The sequence below is a fragment of the Zerene cesonia genome, chromosome 16, assembly GCF_012273895.1.
Source record: "Zerene cesonia ecotype Mississippi chromosome 16, Zerene_cesonia_1.1, whole genome shotgun sequence".
NCBI classification, from domain to species: domain Eukaryota; kingdom Metazoa; phylum Arthropoda; class Insecta; order Lepidoptera; family Pieridae; genus Zerene; species Zerene cesonia.
Genome location: NC_052117.1, coordinates 799,458 through 813,658, shown reverse-complemented (window position 1 = coordinate 813,658; position 14,201 = coordinate 799,458). Strand labels below are relative to the sequence as shown.

The 14,201-nt window shown below is 36.5% G+C and overlaps 1 protein-coding gene across 3 annotated transcripts in view; it reads right to left on the bottom strand.

The window, feature by feature from the left end:
• The window catches only part of LOC119832811 (1-phosphatidylinositol 4,5-bisphosphate phosphodiesterase), a 61,102-nt gene that overhangs the window by 6,502 nt on the left and 40,399 nt on the right, over window positions 1-14,201 (bottom strand). For 2 of the 3 annotated variants that reach the window (XM_038356581.1, XM_038356582.1), the window contains exons 6-17: window positions 13,084-13,163; window positions 11,979-12,215; window positions 11,403-11,569; window positions 9,571-9,781; window positions 8,540-8,798; window positions 7,143-7,325; window positions 6,495-6,648; window positions 5,990-6,147; window positions 5,257-5,463; window positions 4,458-4,622; window positions 3,893-4,097; window positions 2,052-2,183 (exon numbers count right to left, since the gene is read on the bottom strand). In XM_038356581.1, coding sequence (XP_038212509.1) covers window positions 2,052-2,183; window positions 3,893-4,097; window positions 4,458-4,622; window positions 5,257-5,463; window positions 5,990-6,147; window positions 6,495-6,648; window positions 7,143-7,325; window positions 8,540-8,798; window positions 9,571-9,781; window positions 11,403-11,569; window positions 11,979-12,215; window positions 13,084-13,163 — 2,158 coding nt within the window. The remainder of the gene's footprint in view (window positions 1-2,051; window positions 2,184-3,892; window positions 4,098-4,457; window positions 4,623-5,256; window positions 5,464-5,989; window positions 6,148-6,494; window positions 6,649-7,142; window positions 7,326-8,539; window positions 8,799-9,570; window positions 9,782-11,402; window positions 11,570-11,978; window positions 12,216-13,083; window positions 13,164-14,201) is intronic. The other variant, XM_038356583.1, reaches the window with a different exon arrangement.

Here is a 14,201-nt window from a genome sequence, read left to right as displayed (position 1 = left end):
TAATTCGTAACTTTTTACTGGCTAAACTGATGTTTAATTATTTTTCTATATGAAAGCTAATGCCGGCAATGTCCCATTTTTACATTAAAATATGTAGGTTAGGTAATAGATGCAGTTTTTTGTTTAAAAACTAACAAGACTAAATAAAAAAAATAAAGCATCCAATATGAAAGTAAAAAACGCAAAAAAAAACCCACGGAGTTATCGAGTAAAAAAAACAAACAAAAATTCAAAACATTGTTTAAAAAAAACGAACCTTTACTTCTACTAATCCAATTCATAACTTCACAAAACACATATTTTAATAAAAAAAAACCAAACAAAACACCGCCTCTAGCACTGGCGTTCAGCGCTATGAAACCGCGTATCGCAGGAACACTAAATTATTTTTAGTTGCGAGATGACGCTGAATCGAGGTTTTAATATATGATTATTGGTATCAAGGAACTAGATACATCAATCGTGGAGGAATTTAACTTTTAATTTCATTGAAAACGTGGTTATTTCTTTATTTTATTTAAAATGCAGACTTTCATTACATCAAACATTTTAATTCGTTGGTTTATAGCAAGACAATAATCGTTTGTCACGGAGGGACTGAGTTTTCAACCGACTTGAAAAAGGAGTTTCTCATTTCAAATTCGACAGTTTGTTAAAATAATATTGATAAATAATGTTAAATGATAGTAATATCTAATAAATCATGTTTTAAATCTGTTGGCTGTCTTTATTACATTAATAGCGGTGTGCCCCGGCGTTACTCGTGGTACATCCTACTAATATTATAAATGCGAAAGTTTGTAACGATGTGTGTGTGTTTGATGCTCTTTCACGTAAAAACTACTAAACTGATTGTAATGAAATTTGGTACGTAGACAGCTGGACAACTGGAATAACATATAGGCAACTTCTATCCCGATATTCCTACGGGATACGGACTTACGCGGGTGAAACCGCGGAGAGCAGCTAGTATCTAAATAAAGTGAAAAGCAATCTTGTTGACAAAACGGTGCATATCCGAAAATGAAGAAGCTTACTTCATTATACAAATGAAAAAAAAAATACATTTACAGATTTCTTCCCCGTACCAAAACTTATAAATAGCATACGTTCATGTTATTCTCAGTAAATACGCGGGTTCTATTTATATAGCGATATGTAAATACACATTAACCTGTAGCTTCGCGACCTTCAGCTTGGACGTTTCGAATATTTATAGAGTTTTATAGGAAAGATAAAAAAATTCTATTGTATACTAGCTGCACCCGTCAAACGCTGTTCTGCCTTACTCTTATCATTTAGGGGTATGATAAATAGATGTTGGCCGATTCTCATAGATACGGGATAAGCCCAAAAAATTTCATCAAAATCGGTCAAGCCGTTTCGGAGGAGTATGGCAACGAAAACTGTGACACGAGAATTTTATATATTAGAAGAAGAAGAAGATGATATAGTTTGATATTAATTGGGTTGATGCTATATAGATTAGTATAAGAAAGTTGACAATTGCGCGGACTGGACGGTTTTTTGGTATGCACTTTCTATTAAATTCGTGAAAAGTGACGTCACATAATTTTTTTTTAATTCAGCTTTCAAATTAAAAAAAGCCACCAAATTGTCAGAACTAGACTACATTTTAATAATACCACATGGCAGGCACCAGCTTTTAAGATTTTTAATATTTTTTTTTAAGAAAAGAAAATAAAAAGAATCATTAAAACTGAAAGTTCTTAGGTAATGAATACAAAAAATTATTAGTATATTTTTTCCATAATTACTCTGATTGATCCAACAGTTATCGCGGATGGTGTGCAGACCTTATGCCTCTAGAAATCTTTTGCCGACTTCCCATTGGGAAGGGATGAAGAAAGTTTTGACGTAGGGAATAAAGGAAAGGACTGGGAAGGATAAGGAAAAGGATATGGGCCTCCAGTGTACTAAACCCTTAAAGTTTTTATTATACTGATTATGTAAAATCATGTTTATATATATAAAACGGGTTTAAAATCCGTCAAAAAAATGTAAAAAAAGTCGAATAACGAGGAACTGACCCTCTTTCTTGACCTCCTCCTGCGCCTTCTTCTCCGGGCCGCTCTCCTCGATGCCCATGGCCTTCATGTTGTCGGTCCGCTCCTTCGCAGCTCCCATGAAGGCTCTGGGGTCCGACAGCGCCGCCATGAAGTCTGCGGGAAAATATCAAATATTTGCTTATTTTAGTAAAAAAATGATTTAAGATCAATTTTTTTTGGAGTTTTTGGTGTCCTTGGTGTGTGAAGTGTGGTATATAAGGTGTGGTGGCGTGTGATGAGTGTGATGGTATGATGAATACAATAATCCGGCACAGAAACTACTTTTATACTTTAATGCTCTTCATTTAAACATTATCTTATACAAATAAAAAGGATAATTCGGAATCGAGAGTTAGTATCATAGTTCTAATTTATATCCATGTTAACTTATACCTTCATAACATAATCAGTTTAAATGTGACCAAGAACAAAATAACAACTAAAAATATTCATAAAGCCTATTCAGTTTGCGATTATATAATTGACAATAATATATTAATTTTAGATCATAATTTTGTAAACAAAGATAACTAGGAACTAATTCTTATACATAAAGCCTATTCAGTTTGCGATTATATAATTGACGATTATATATTAATTTTATATCATAATTTTGAAAACAAAGATAACTAGTAACTAAAATGAGTGTGTCGCTTATAACAATATGAGTACTTTGATTCTGTATCTATAATTAATGTAACTAATGATGACTTGCTTCAAGCGTACCTATGTACCTACTAACTGTTCGCCCCGGCTTCGCCCGTGGTACATATATAGCCTACTAGCTGCGCCCCGCGGTTTCACCCGCGTAAGTCCGTATCTCGTAGGAATATCGGGATAAATAGTTGCCTATGTGTTATTCCAGTTGTCCAGCTGTCTAAGTACCAAATTTCATTGCAATCGGTTCAGTAGTTTTTACGTGAAAGAGTAACAAACATCCATACATCCATACAAACTTTCGCATTTATAATATTAACTAGCTGTGACCCGCGGTTGAAACCGCGTAAGCGTGCTGCGTAACCGTATCCCGTAGGAATATCGGTATAAAAAGTGCCTATGTGTTATTTCAGTTGTCCAACTATCTTCTAAGCAAAATAGTGTTATTATTCACCAATAGATGTCAGGAAAAAAAAACACGAATAAAACACGAATATGACATTATTTCAGTTGTCCAGCTATCTACGAAGCAAAATAGTATTATTATTCACCAATAGATGTCAGGAAAAAAAAACACGAATAAAACACGAATATGACATTTTCTAAAAAAAATTCTTAGCTAGATCGATTTATCGCCCCCGAAAACCCCTATATACTAAATTTCATGAAAATCGTTGGAGCCGATTCCGAGATCCCAATTATATATATATATATATATATATATATATATACAAGAATTGCTCGTTTAAAGGTATAAGATAGGATGTCACTCAGTGAAGGTGTAGCTTTTTAATGGTGGAAGAATTTTTAAAATCAGTCCATTTGTTTTCGAGTTTATCCATTACAAACAAACATACAAAAATACAAATTCTTCCTCTTTATAATATAGAGTAGAAGTGATTATTCTCATATACACTATTCCTTTTTATAATATAAATGATCAGATGAAAGAACTAAGATGTAAAATTTATAAAATTGATATTATTTTAAAAGAGCAACTACAGAATTTCTTGCCGGTTCTTGTTGTAGAAACTGCCTTCCGAACCGGTGGTAAATGTTATAACTGTGTAATATGACGATTCAAAAGTGCTTCTATTCTATTCTATTCTAGTCTAGTTGAATGAATAAATGTCTGAGTTTGAGTTTGAGTTAGGTGATGAAGTGACCTTCGAAGCCGTCGGGCACGTATATCTTGAGCTCGATGTTGCAGAAGAGCATGGGCAGCGACATGGGGAAGTTGGCCTCCGTGCGCAGCGAGATGTGCCGGTAGCCCGCCTGCAGCCCGTCCAGCGGCAGGATGCGCTGCCCCAGCAGCTTGCCGTTCTCGTCGTACACGCCGAACCGCAGCACGGCCAGGTCGGGCAGCACCACCTTGGGGCGGGGGGGATGGATAGAATCATCATCATTTGCCGAACCGTAGTATCTATTTAAAATACTTTCTGTATACCAAGCAAATATTATCAAAATCTGTTTAATAGTTTCAGCGTGATTGACGGACTAACATCCAAACAAAGAAACTTTCACAATAAACTACGTGTCCGCGATGGACTCCTAATCTATACAAGCGATTTTAATCAAATTTGCGCACCATAAACAGTTTGATCGTTGGATCGTTAAAAGATAAAAATTGAATACCCCGGCAAAGCCGGGGCGTTCAGCTAGTAGTAATCTTATATATAGTGTGAGTAAGAACAATGATGGCATCAACAAGTGGAAAAGCCTAAAACCCACCTTCCTAAACAAGAAGGGCTCCTCATTATAGACAGGGTTGAGCCCGTTGGCCGGCACCATCCGGGTGCGGAACTCCTTGCGGATGGTGTCCGAGGGCAGGCCATACATGTCCACCTCCACGTACGTGCCCACCTTCTTGTCCGACAGAAACTGCCCCGCTATCACCTGGGGGCAGAGGGCAGAGGGAAGTTAGATGTAGAAGGTCGGTCAAATGCAACACTAAGAGTTCTGTATAAATAAGCTAAAGGGCAACTCCGAAATGAATTGATTACCCATCCAATTTATGACCGCGCCGACCTTTGCTTAACTTCGATTTGATGTTCTAATAATAAATCAAAACTCATATTTTTTTATATCTACTCAGCGCCGTAACAACGCAATTTACTGGCGCATCAGCAAATTAGCCGTAAATTTTATGTCTAAAAAACTATATTTTAAAAGCATGTTTATATTTTTATACCTATATAGTTATGACGCACACAAGTATTTTAACATTCAAAGAGCAAGCAAGTTTTCAATGAGTTTTTTTTTTATAAATTAAAATTTAATATCAGCACAGAATAACGTCATTCACCGGCGCATGCGCAAGAGGCACTCAAGGACATAAGTTTATTTTTTATCTAGTACTCTCTTTTCAAAACATAAACATATAGCAGTTATTTGTAAAAATAAATTATTTCATTATAATATTATTTAGCCCCAATCTCTCGCTCCACACAGCTAGCTGTGTAGGCTCAGCGCACTGCTCCGCGATGACGCCATCTAGCGGCGCATGCGCAGGAGGCAAGGCGGGCGGCACCTGCACCGCGCACTGCGCGGCGATGACGCCGTCCACGGGCGCGTCGGCGAACGGGTCGAAGCTGCGGTCGGCGCGCCGCATGAAGTCGGGCTTCAGCAGGTAGCCGCAGTTGCCGTTGTACTCGAACTTGCCCTGGTTCAGCTGCATCGGCAGGTCCGACGTCTGGAAGTTCAGCGACACCATCTGGCAGCCCGCGTTCCAAAACACCTGCGAGTCAATGGAGATTAGTTTCATAATTGCCTCTACTAGGTCAGCATCATCGGCCCATGTGTCCACTGCTGGGACACAGTCCTATGAGGGTTCAGGACATAATCCACTACGTCGGTCAAGTGTGAGTTGGCAGATGTCACACATCGTCGAAGATGATTCTTGGACATGCCGGTTTCCTCACGATGTTTCACTTCACCGTTTCGAGCAGCGGTGACAATTTACATGCATGATAAATTGAAAAATTAATTTATTTCTTGCGCTCGCCTGATCTCGATCTCCCAACTTATCGATTTTTAGTCCGAGGTCCACTGAGCCACCGCTACTCTAGGTCAAATAGAATGGGTCAAATAGGTAGGACAAAAGAAGTCTAGGGAATCGTACAACTAATTTTTTAATATATTATGGAATTGCAGTTTTTTAAATAACTCAATTATAACGAAATTTTATAATTCGTTTTTTCTTTTCCTTTGTATTTCATAAGACCAATTTTATAACAAAAAATTGAATTAAAATTTGGACATACTTGGGGCATATAATTGGACGAGTCAGCTCTAGTGCCCTTGGGATAAATTCGCGACATCTGCCTCTTGTTGTAATTGACGAAGTCAATGGCCTGACTCTTCAGGTAGTTCATTCCGGTGGTTTCAGCGAACGACGACATGTTGTGGTGGATGTTGCGTTCTGGAACAAATTACATCTATAAAATTTCCACAGAAATACATTTTTTGGGGTAAATCTCGATGTTAGCCTGAAGGGCTACTGCGTGTTAGCACGGACGCGTGGGTGAACTGAAGGTTCACCCTGGTCCTCGAACCTCGACTTGGGCTGTAGCGTGAAGGACGCAGGTTCGAATCCCGCATTATGATCGCATTTTTTCTTTTCTTTTGAGAAATTTATCCATATACAGTATTTCTCTCTGCACCTTCTTGAAGCTGATGAACTTCATAGACTGCTGAATTGACAATAGAATGAGCATCTTCTGCTGTTGCTGCTCCTCCTACAATCTCTATCTTCTCTCCAATACTCACTCTCCGCCTCCTCGAAGCTAATGAACTTGATGGGCTGCGCGTAGTTGACCATGGAGGAGAGCCAGGGGTGCACGTTGGTGGTGGAGCCGGTGTACTGCACTGGGGGTGGGGCGTCTTCTCCCGCTGTGGCTGCTTCTGCTACTATCTCTTCTGGCTGGAAATAAAAAACACACAATATAGGCTAGTATTAAAGATGTTTGACATATAAGTTTTAATTTACATATATCAAAACACAACAGTTTTAAGAATACTTTAAGATTGATCAAAGGTTCGATAGAAATGTATCATAAATATTATTATTATTACAGCATTCAACTATCTGCTCATATTTTGTGCCTATAATTTAAAACAGGCATACATATAACAAACTAGCTGTGCCCCCCGGTTTCACCCGCGTAAGTCCGTATCCCGTAGGAATATCGGAATAAAAAGTTGCCTATATGTTATTCCAGTTATCCAGCTGTCTACGTACCAAATTTCATTGCAATTGGTTCAGTAGTTTTTACGTGAAAGAGTAACAAACATCCATATATCCATACTTACAAACTTTCGCATTTATAATATTAATAGGATTAAACGACTGAAATGGTCTAAACCGTAAAATTAGATGAGAATTGTTTATATTTCTGAAATCTTACATATAGTTACCTTCTTATCAGCAGGCAAAGCGACAGCTGATGCATCTTCCTTAACCTCGTCCTCAATAACGAACTGACCCTGACGGAACAGCTCCAACTCTTGCTTCTCTACTTCTGACTTTAATCTTTTGTTCTTGATCATAATCTTGCGCTTTAGGGCAGAAGGTGGCGGGAGAGGCTGGCCTGGCTCCAACTGTAATATACGGAAAAGTTCTTTAGACATAGATAATTCTTCTATAAGGCTCTAAAGACATTCTTCGTGCTTTGTTGTTATAAGTGTATAATTTGATCCATATAATGCAGATCCTTTTTTTACAAAAGATATACATGTTATAGTATCGAGCAAGAGAACCCTTAGCCCTGAAGTATAGTTTAAGAAACATTTTATTATTCAATTCTATTTTTTATATCTAGATCTCAGGAAAAACATTGTATCTATAAGCATCCGTAACAGAGAGTTTCTAAATATTTAAGTCATTTTCAATCATTGGAACTTCCTTACCATACTGTCCACACTAAGTGCAAGCAATCTGAGAATGTTATCGTTATTATCTAAATACAGAAGGGCAAAGGAGCTGGCGTACCTGATTGTAAATAAGCCCATAAGCATCCGAAACTTAGTAGCAATGACAAAAAGGTCCACTGTACCTCTCCATAAAACTAAATCAATAGCTTTTTTAGCAATTATTTTGAATCCCCACAGGAGTTTAATTTAGTTACAGGTTCATATAACTATGCTTTCTTTAGGGATGGTATATTTCTATAATAATATAACAATTGTAAATAATATAAATTAAGTGCTTTTTTTCTTTAAAGTTCAATTTAACATGAATTTTTATAAATGTTGCTACTTTTCATAAAAAAACCTTAACATCCATGACACATCCGCGACTGTATGTAACAGATGCTTATGGGCCAAGGTACTTACCCATGGGCGAATTTTCTGCTTATTTGCCCTCCTGTCCTATAAATAGAGAATAAATGTTTATACGAAGAATGTATGAGCTTTATTTGAGCTTTTTTTTTATTTCCACAAGCTATATCAAGTAAGGTTTAGCAAATGGCCGCCAGAAATGTATACATGCAACTAATTTGCATTAGAGGGATGTAATTTTACTTAGTACTGAAAAAGATCGTACAAAAATCGAGAATACAAGATAGCTTCAAGTATTCATCTATTTTTTAAGGAAGAATTAATTCGTGGAGTTCATAAGTATTTTAACAATTGCAGATAAGTGGACTAGCTTATGATGAGCCTGCAAGAGGAAAAGGACACTGATAATTTTTATGAGCAATAGTTCTACAAAAGAAGTCGCGTCAATATCTTACCAGAAAATCGTGATTGCCCAATGTTGTTCCGGAGTCCCCAAGAGACCTAGGAAAAAGAAGGTTTTCTTCATGTCTTACCGGATAATCTGCCAAAGGTTCCTTCAGCAGCAGATCTCCCAGGATTTCATCACAATACTTGGCTAATTTATATTGCTGGGCCTTACAGCAGTGGTTTTCAAAGGACAATATGACGGGATAGTCTGAGGTAACAAAGGCTGTATCCCTTAGGGCATAGATGACGTCCTTGAATAGGATATCGGTGCACATCGCCATGCCGTGGGTGATGATTGGTTCTTCATCTTCACCTTTACCGTCCCAGCAGTCGAGTTCTACACACCTGTAATATTTTTTTTAACTGATTACCTTGTATCGAGTTTGTCCAGGTCGGACCGGGCGAAAAATATAGTCATGAATATGGACACACAGATATAATCTGGCTTACACATAGGGGAACTTTCAAATTCATTTCAGTAGATCAGGATATAACTCCCCTTTTTGAGTGGCGAAATCGTGCATACTTCTTGCCCCCACGGCCCCCAGAGAAAGAGAGGGGTTAAAAAGATTACTTCACGCAAACTCTTAATCTGTACCTTTATGTATTATTATTATATATTGATTATAGCAGTTAAAGGTGACATTAAATAATATACTATAATGTACGTTGTCTCCAAAACATTTTGCACTGTGCGGTTTATGTACCATTGAAATATAATTTTTCATGATTTAAAGTTTAAATGTTTATAGTCCATTTTTAGCTAAGAAATCATCCATATTTCAAATACACAATTCAGGTCTAGGTCAGTTTAGAATCGGTATACGTTGTCTGTCAATCGGTCAATAAGTATATACGGGTAAGTAGGTCAGTCTTCTGAACAATGCTAACAAAAATCCGTGGCTTCACTCACGTAATGCAGGGTAATTAGTCAGTGATCCATACTATATTTATAGAGAGGCAACTAAAAATGTCTCTAAGGTCATCTTATTACGATATAGCTTCCTAAATATCTCTAGACACACAATGTCATGTCATTAAGTTCAGTTCAGCTCCATTTCGACGAAAAAGACATACAAACAAAGAAAAAAATAGTCAGTTTAGTTTTGCCACTTACCGACATCCAGCTAAAAGCACTTGTCTATACATTTCTACAGAGCTCTTGCCGCCAAACTGTCTTCCAGATAAGTACGTATTATGGGAGGAGTTTATGTAATAGTGGGATAAGGGTTGGTCCATGTCCATATAGAAGTCTAGTCTGTCTAGAAACACTGGTGCGTTCTCGTCTGACATGAGGTAGCGAATTAACCCATCCTTGGTTAGGCACTCTGAAAAATATGCTGGTTTTAGCATAGAGGAATTATACATATAGACTAGTGGTTCGCCCCGCCTTCACATGTAGCATATAGCACTAAGGGGTCATGAACCTAACAGTAAGACATTTTTTTTAAATCGGCACCAGTTTTAAGATTAGCGCAATCAAACAAACGAACTTCCGCTTTATGTATTTAGTATAGATAGAAATAAGGTAACCGATTACTTCTAAATGGAGTAAGTATCCATCAGAAGTATACTTTTATCAGGAGAACAATGAACATGAAATTTTATTTGTTAAGAATATAAATAAATAATTCACCTCCAAGATGAGACTCGAACTCGTAAGAACCTCTTGTATGAGATAAGAGTGTATAATGTACTATCTTATCTTACAATGGGAGCTCATAAGACTTCCAAAGCCGTATGAAAAGGGTTAAGAATTTGGGGAATGATATAATAGTGAGCCAAGTGTACTTCAAAATTTGTAAGGGCATTCTGTACAAATAACGACATCATTAGGTAACAAATAGATCGAATATAGTGAGGTCGAGGGTAAGGTCCTTTGAAAGTTGTTGAGAAATATGCAGAAAGTTCTGTAGAGAAAATTATAAGGACATTTTTGTATGTGAAAGAAGGTATACTGGGTGGAGACCATATTACAACAATAACAATGTATACAAAATGACGTGCCAAGTCCACATATCAAAAACAATTAAATATATCCAGTACATTAATCAGAAACCACTGAAATTTTCATTATTTTATCTAAAACATCCTGTAGATAGTAGTTAGATACTCGAACTTTTGCTGACACTGCGCCGTTGCTTCACACTTCTCTCTCAAAAAATAAGGAATTATTATAAATGGTGATCTATTTTGTTTCCATAATTGTACTCATAAATTTGTATTGTTTCATTTTTTATAATTTCAAATGAGTTTTAATATTGATGATCTTTAAATTTATAGTGGTATCGTCGATTCCATCCAGAATATGTTATGAGGACAGAAAGCTGTAATATAGTAGCAGTATATTATACGCCCACTACTAGAGTCTATAAAGTTTTTAAATTTACAAGTATAAGTGGGTACTTGGGAGTTTATTAAATTTTAAAGAGAAATAATGAAGGACCTTGTTTTCGAAGGAAATTCTCGGAACAAAATTGCCCAATTTATTATTCACAAGTGAACCTAACGCACTCCGTCTTGATAAAAAGCAAAAATAAGGCTTCAATGTTTTCGCTGTCATATTTATAAGAACTTCGTTGTGATTTTAACAAATATAAAATAGTAAATCTTTTCTACAAATAAGTTAACAACGTTCCTGCGTAAAGTCCTCCTGTAAGAGTTGGAGAGAATAGAGGTTCCTGAGGAAAGAAGTGGAGAGGTGAAGGGGGGATTCTAGATTTTTAAATGGCAACTGACGACAATTTCCTATCAAACACAAAAAATATCACGACTATAGTTGAAAACCCACAGAGTTATCGAGTAGCAAAACATTCGAATTGAGAACTTCTTCGTTTTTGGGAACGTCGGCTAAAAAACCACACCCAGCAGAATAGGTATATCTTGTATCAATTTGAGCAACATACAGCATTTTTATAAACATACAAAATTCACAAAAGGTTTACTCACTAGCTGTTTTCGCTTCCTCATTCTGTTCATATGTATCGATAATTTCCACGGCTCGCTTGTCATCGTACAGTGGGTAAAGGATTTCGTTGAGGCGGGGATCGCGCTGCTTTTCGTTCAGAAAGTTAACGAATTGCTCCAAATTAATGCGGTCCGATTTTCCCTGTGTGCTGAAATTTTTTAAACATTTTATAGATATGACTTCAATCTTTCGCATCTGTGTACTTATATACTCGTATGATAATTAAATATATATGTTTACATGTTTTGTATTGTACGAGTACTGCTAAATATATTTAAACTATTTCAAATTAGAGAAACAAAGACATAGACACATTTTGTTTGATTTTACGCGAGTATTATACATTTTGAAATTAAAAACTTTTTAACGGGTTTTAAACGCGATTTATTCATCATATTATTAACCCGACGTCACGGGGAGACTACTCGTCCCCCCCCCCGTTAAAAAAGTTTTAAATTTCTAAACAAAGACATACCCAAACGAATCCTCAAGTACACCTTGTCAAAGCTCTAACCCTACACAAAAAGATGAAATAAATCCACAATTGAAACACTCACACAGTCCTAAACAGCTCCTCGATATCGTTCCTGGGGCAGATCTTGTGGTACAGAGCGTAGAACTTGTCAAATGTGAAAGCTTCCTTTTCCATCGACTCGTTCTTCCCCGAGGGGAGGCCGAGTTCGGATAGACATTGGTACACCAGCTTCTCTGTTTTGCCTGACGCAAACGTTCTAGCTACCACCTTCACGGGGACCTTGCCTTTTGGATCCGTGAGGAAACTGAGGCGCATCCAACTAAAACATAGTGGGGAATATATTAATTTGCGAAATGTTGGCGATGTCCCAATTATTTACATACAATTATTTGGTTACAATTTAGGAATTTGTTCATCCATGTCCTATCTGCTCACAGGATATTTATTTTTACAACTAAATTTGAATTTGGAATCAACGATCAATTAAACAGCTAGACTTAATTATTGGGACTAAATTGGTATATACCATTTAAGTTGTATGTTCTAACTGTTGCCCGCAGGTTCGCACACGTAGTCAAAAAAAGTAGTACTAAAAATTTTAATCACAATATCCATAAAACTATGATCAACTTGTAAGAACAATACATGGCTCGTATGAAAGTACTGCACAGTATATTAAAACAATTTGCAATGAACACGTGCAAGAAAAACTTATAACAAAAGCATATAAAATGATGCATTCATTATATAAGCAGTTGTAATATTTATATGCAGTAATATGTCCAAGACGCAGACTAGAATGCGTTAAAAAATAATTCTAGAATAACTTTTGAAGGGTTGAAACGACAGTTAGCACTTCAGAAATTTGTAAAACCAATGTTATTTCTGAATATATTATAATTATATATAAAACACAATAATAAGGCTTAGTAAGAAGTGATTAAATGCATCGTGCAGGGTACATCTGCTATTTCCTATTATTTTTACGAAGACTTAAATAATAAAAAATAAGTTTAAGTTTGAAAATATAAGATAAAACTATCTCATTACCTTTCTTTGGTCACAAACTACCTTTGTATTAAAATTCGACCAAATCGATTCAGTGATCAAGGCGTGAAGAAGAGACAAACAGACTTTTACCTATAATATTAGAAAGAATTAAGTAAATATGAAAAACATCTACGTACTGTTTCATGAGGTTCGTCCGGGGGCAGACATTGTTTATTTTGTTATTGTGTGTGATGTGGCGGAGGCCCTCCTTCCAAACCTTGGTAAAGAAGCGTCATGCATGCATGCGTTGACCTTTGACCCTTGCATATTGTATATACTACGAGACCGGTACACCTTTTTACAGATTCATGTTTGATTTTGTTTTATGTACGCTTGTTTCCCGCTATTTTGTCTGTTTTGATGGTTTTTATTGCTCACACGTGGTACAGAGACGTGTTCTTTTAAACATAGAATTAGCTTCACCTGTATGTTTGTATCTAAGCGACGTTAACCGTGCGGACAGATTTAATTCAAACCCTGTACGCTTATCAAGAATCGGTGACAATACAATTAAGTATCCTGATTAAATGATTCCAGTCGAATCAATCAATTCCAATTAATAATTCCATTCGCCAGAATAAAATAATGTCCTTACGTATACATTATATGAGAGAAAATTAAACAACTTAATTGATTCCGTCAGTAAAGAGTGTTTTTTAGTCTCTTAAATTAAGTTTATTTACAATATAGAATTTTGTAACTCATACCTAGGACCCCCGGGCTAAAGGCCGGAGTTTTAAGGAGAAGGAAGAGCAGCGGCCAACCGTCTGCTTCCTAATCTTGAAGAATCATAGGGGAAATCAGTTCATTTGTTTTTAGAAATTAAAAACTTTTTAACGGATTTTTAACGCGATTTATTCATTATATTATTAACCCGACGTTTCGAACACTTTACAGCGAGCATGGTCACGGGAAGACTGTTTTCCAAAGTTTTAAATTTCTTAATGTATAATACTTGCGTAAAATCAAACACAAGAAAATACTATCATTTGTTTTATTCAAAGGCACATTCTTCATAACCGATACTAAAATATGTACCGAAGCGAAACCAAGCACCAAAACCAGGTGAATCAGCTTGTATTTAAAAGCACACTTAGAACGATTAGTTATATGAAATCGGGAAAGTAGACTATAGCCTTGATATAAAAATATATTGCTTCTAAAGTGCCCCTCGAGCTGTTACCGGAAATCCCGGGGGCACGTTTTGTTGATTGAATGAAATTGATGAGTATCCATTAACTTGAAGACGATTTTG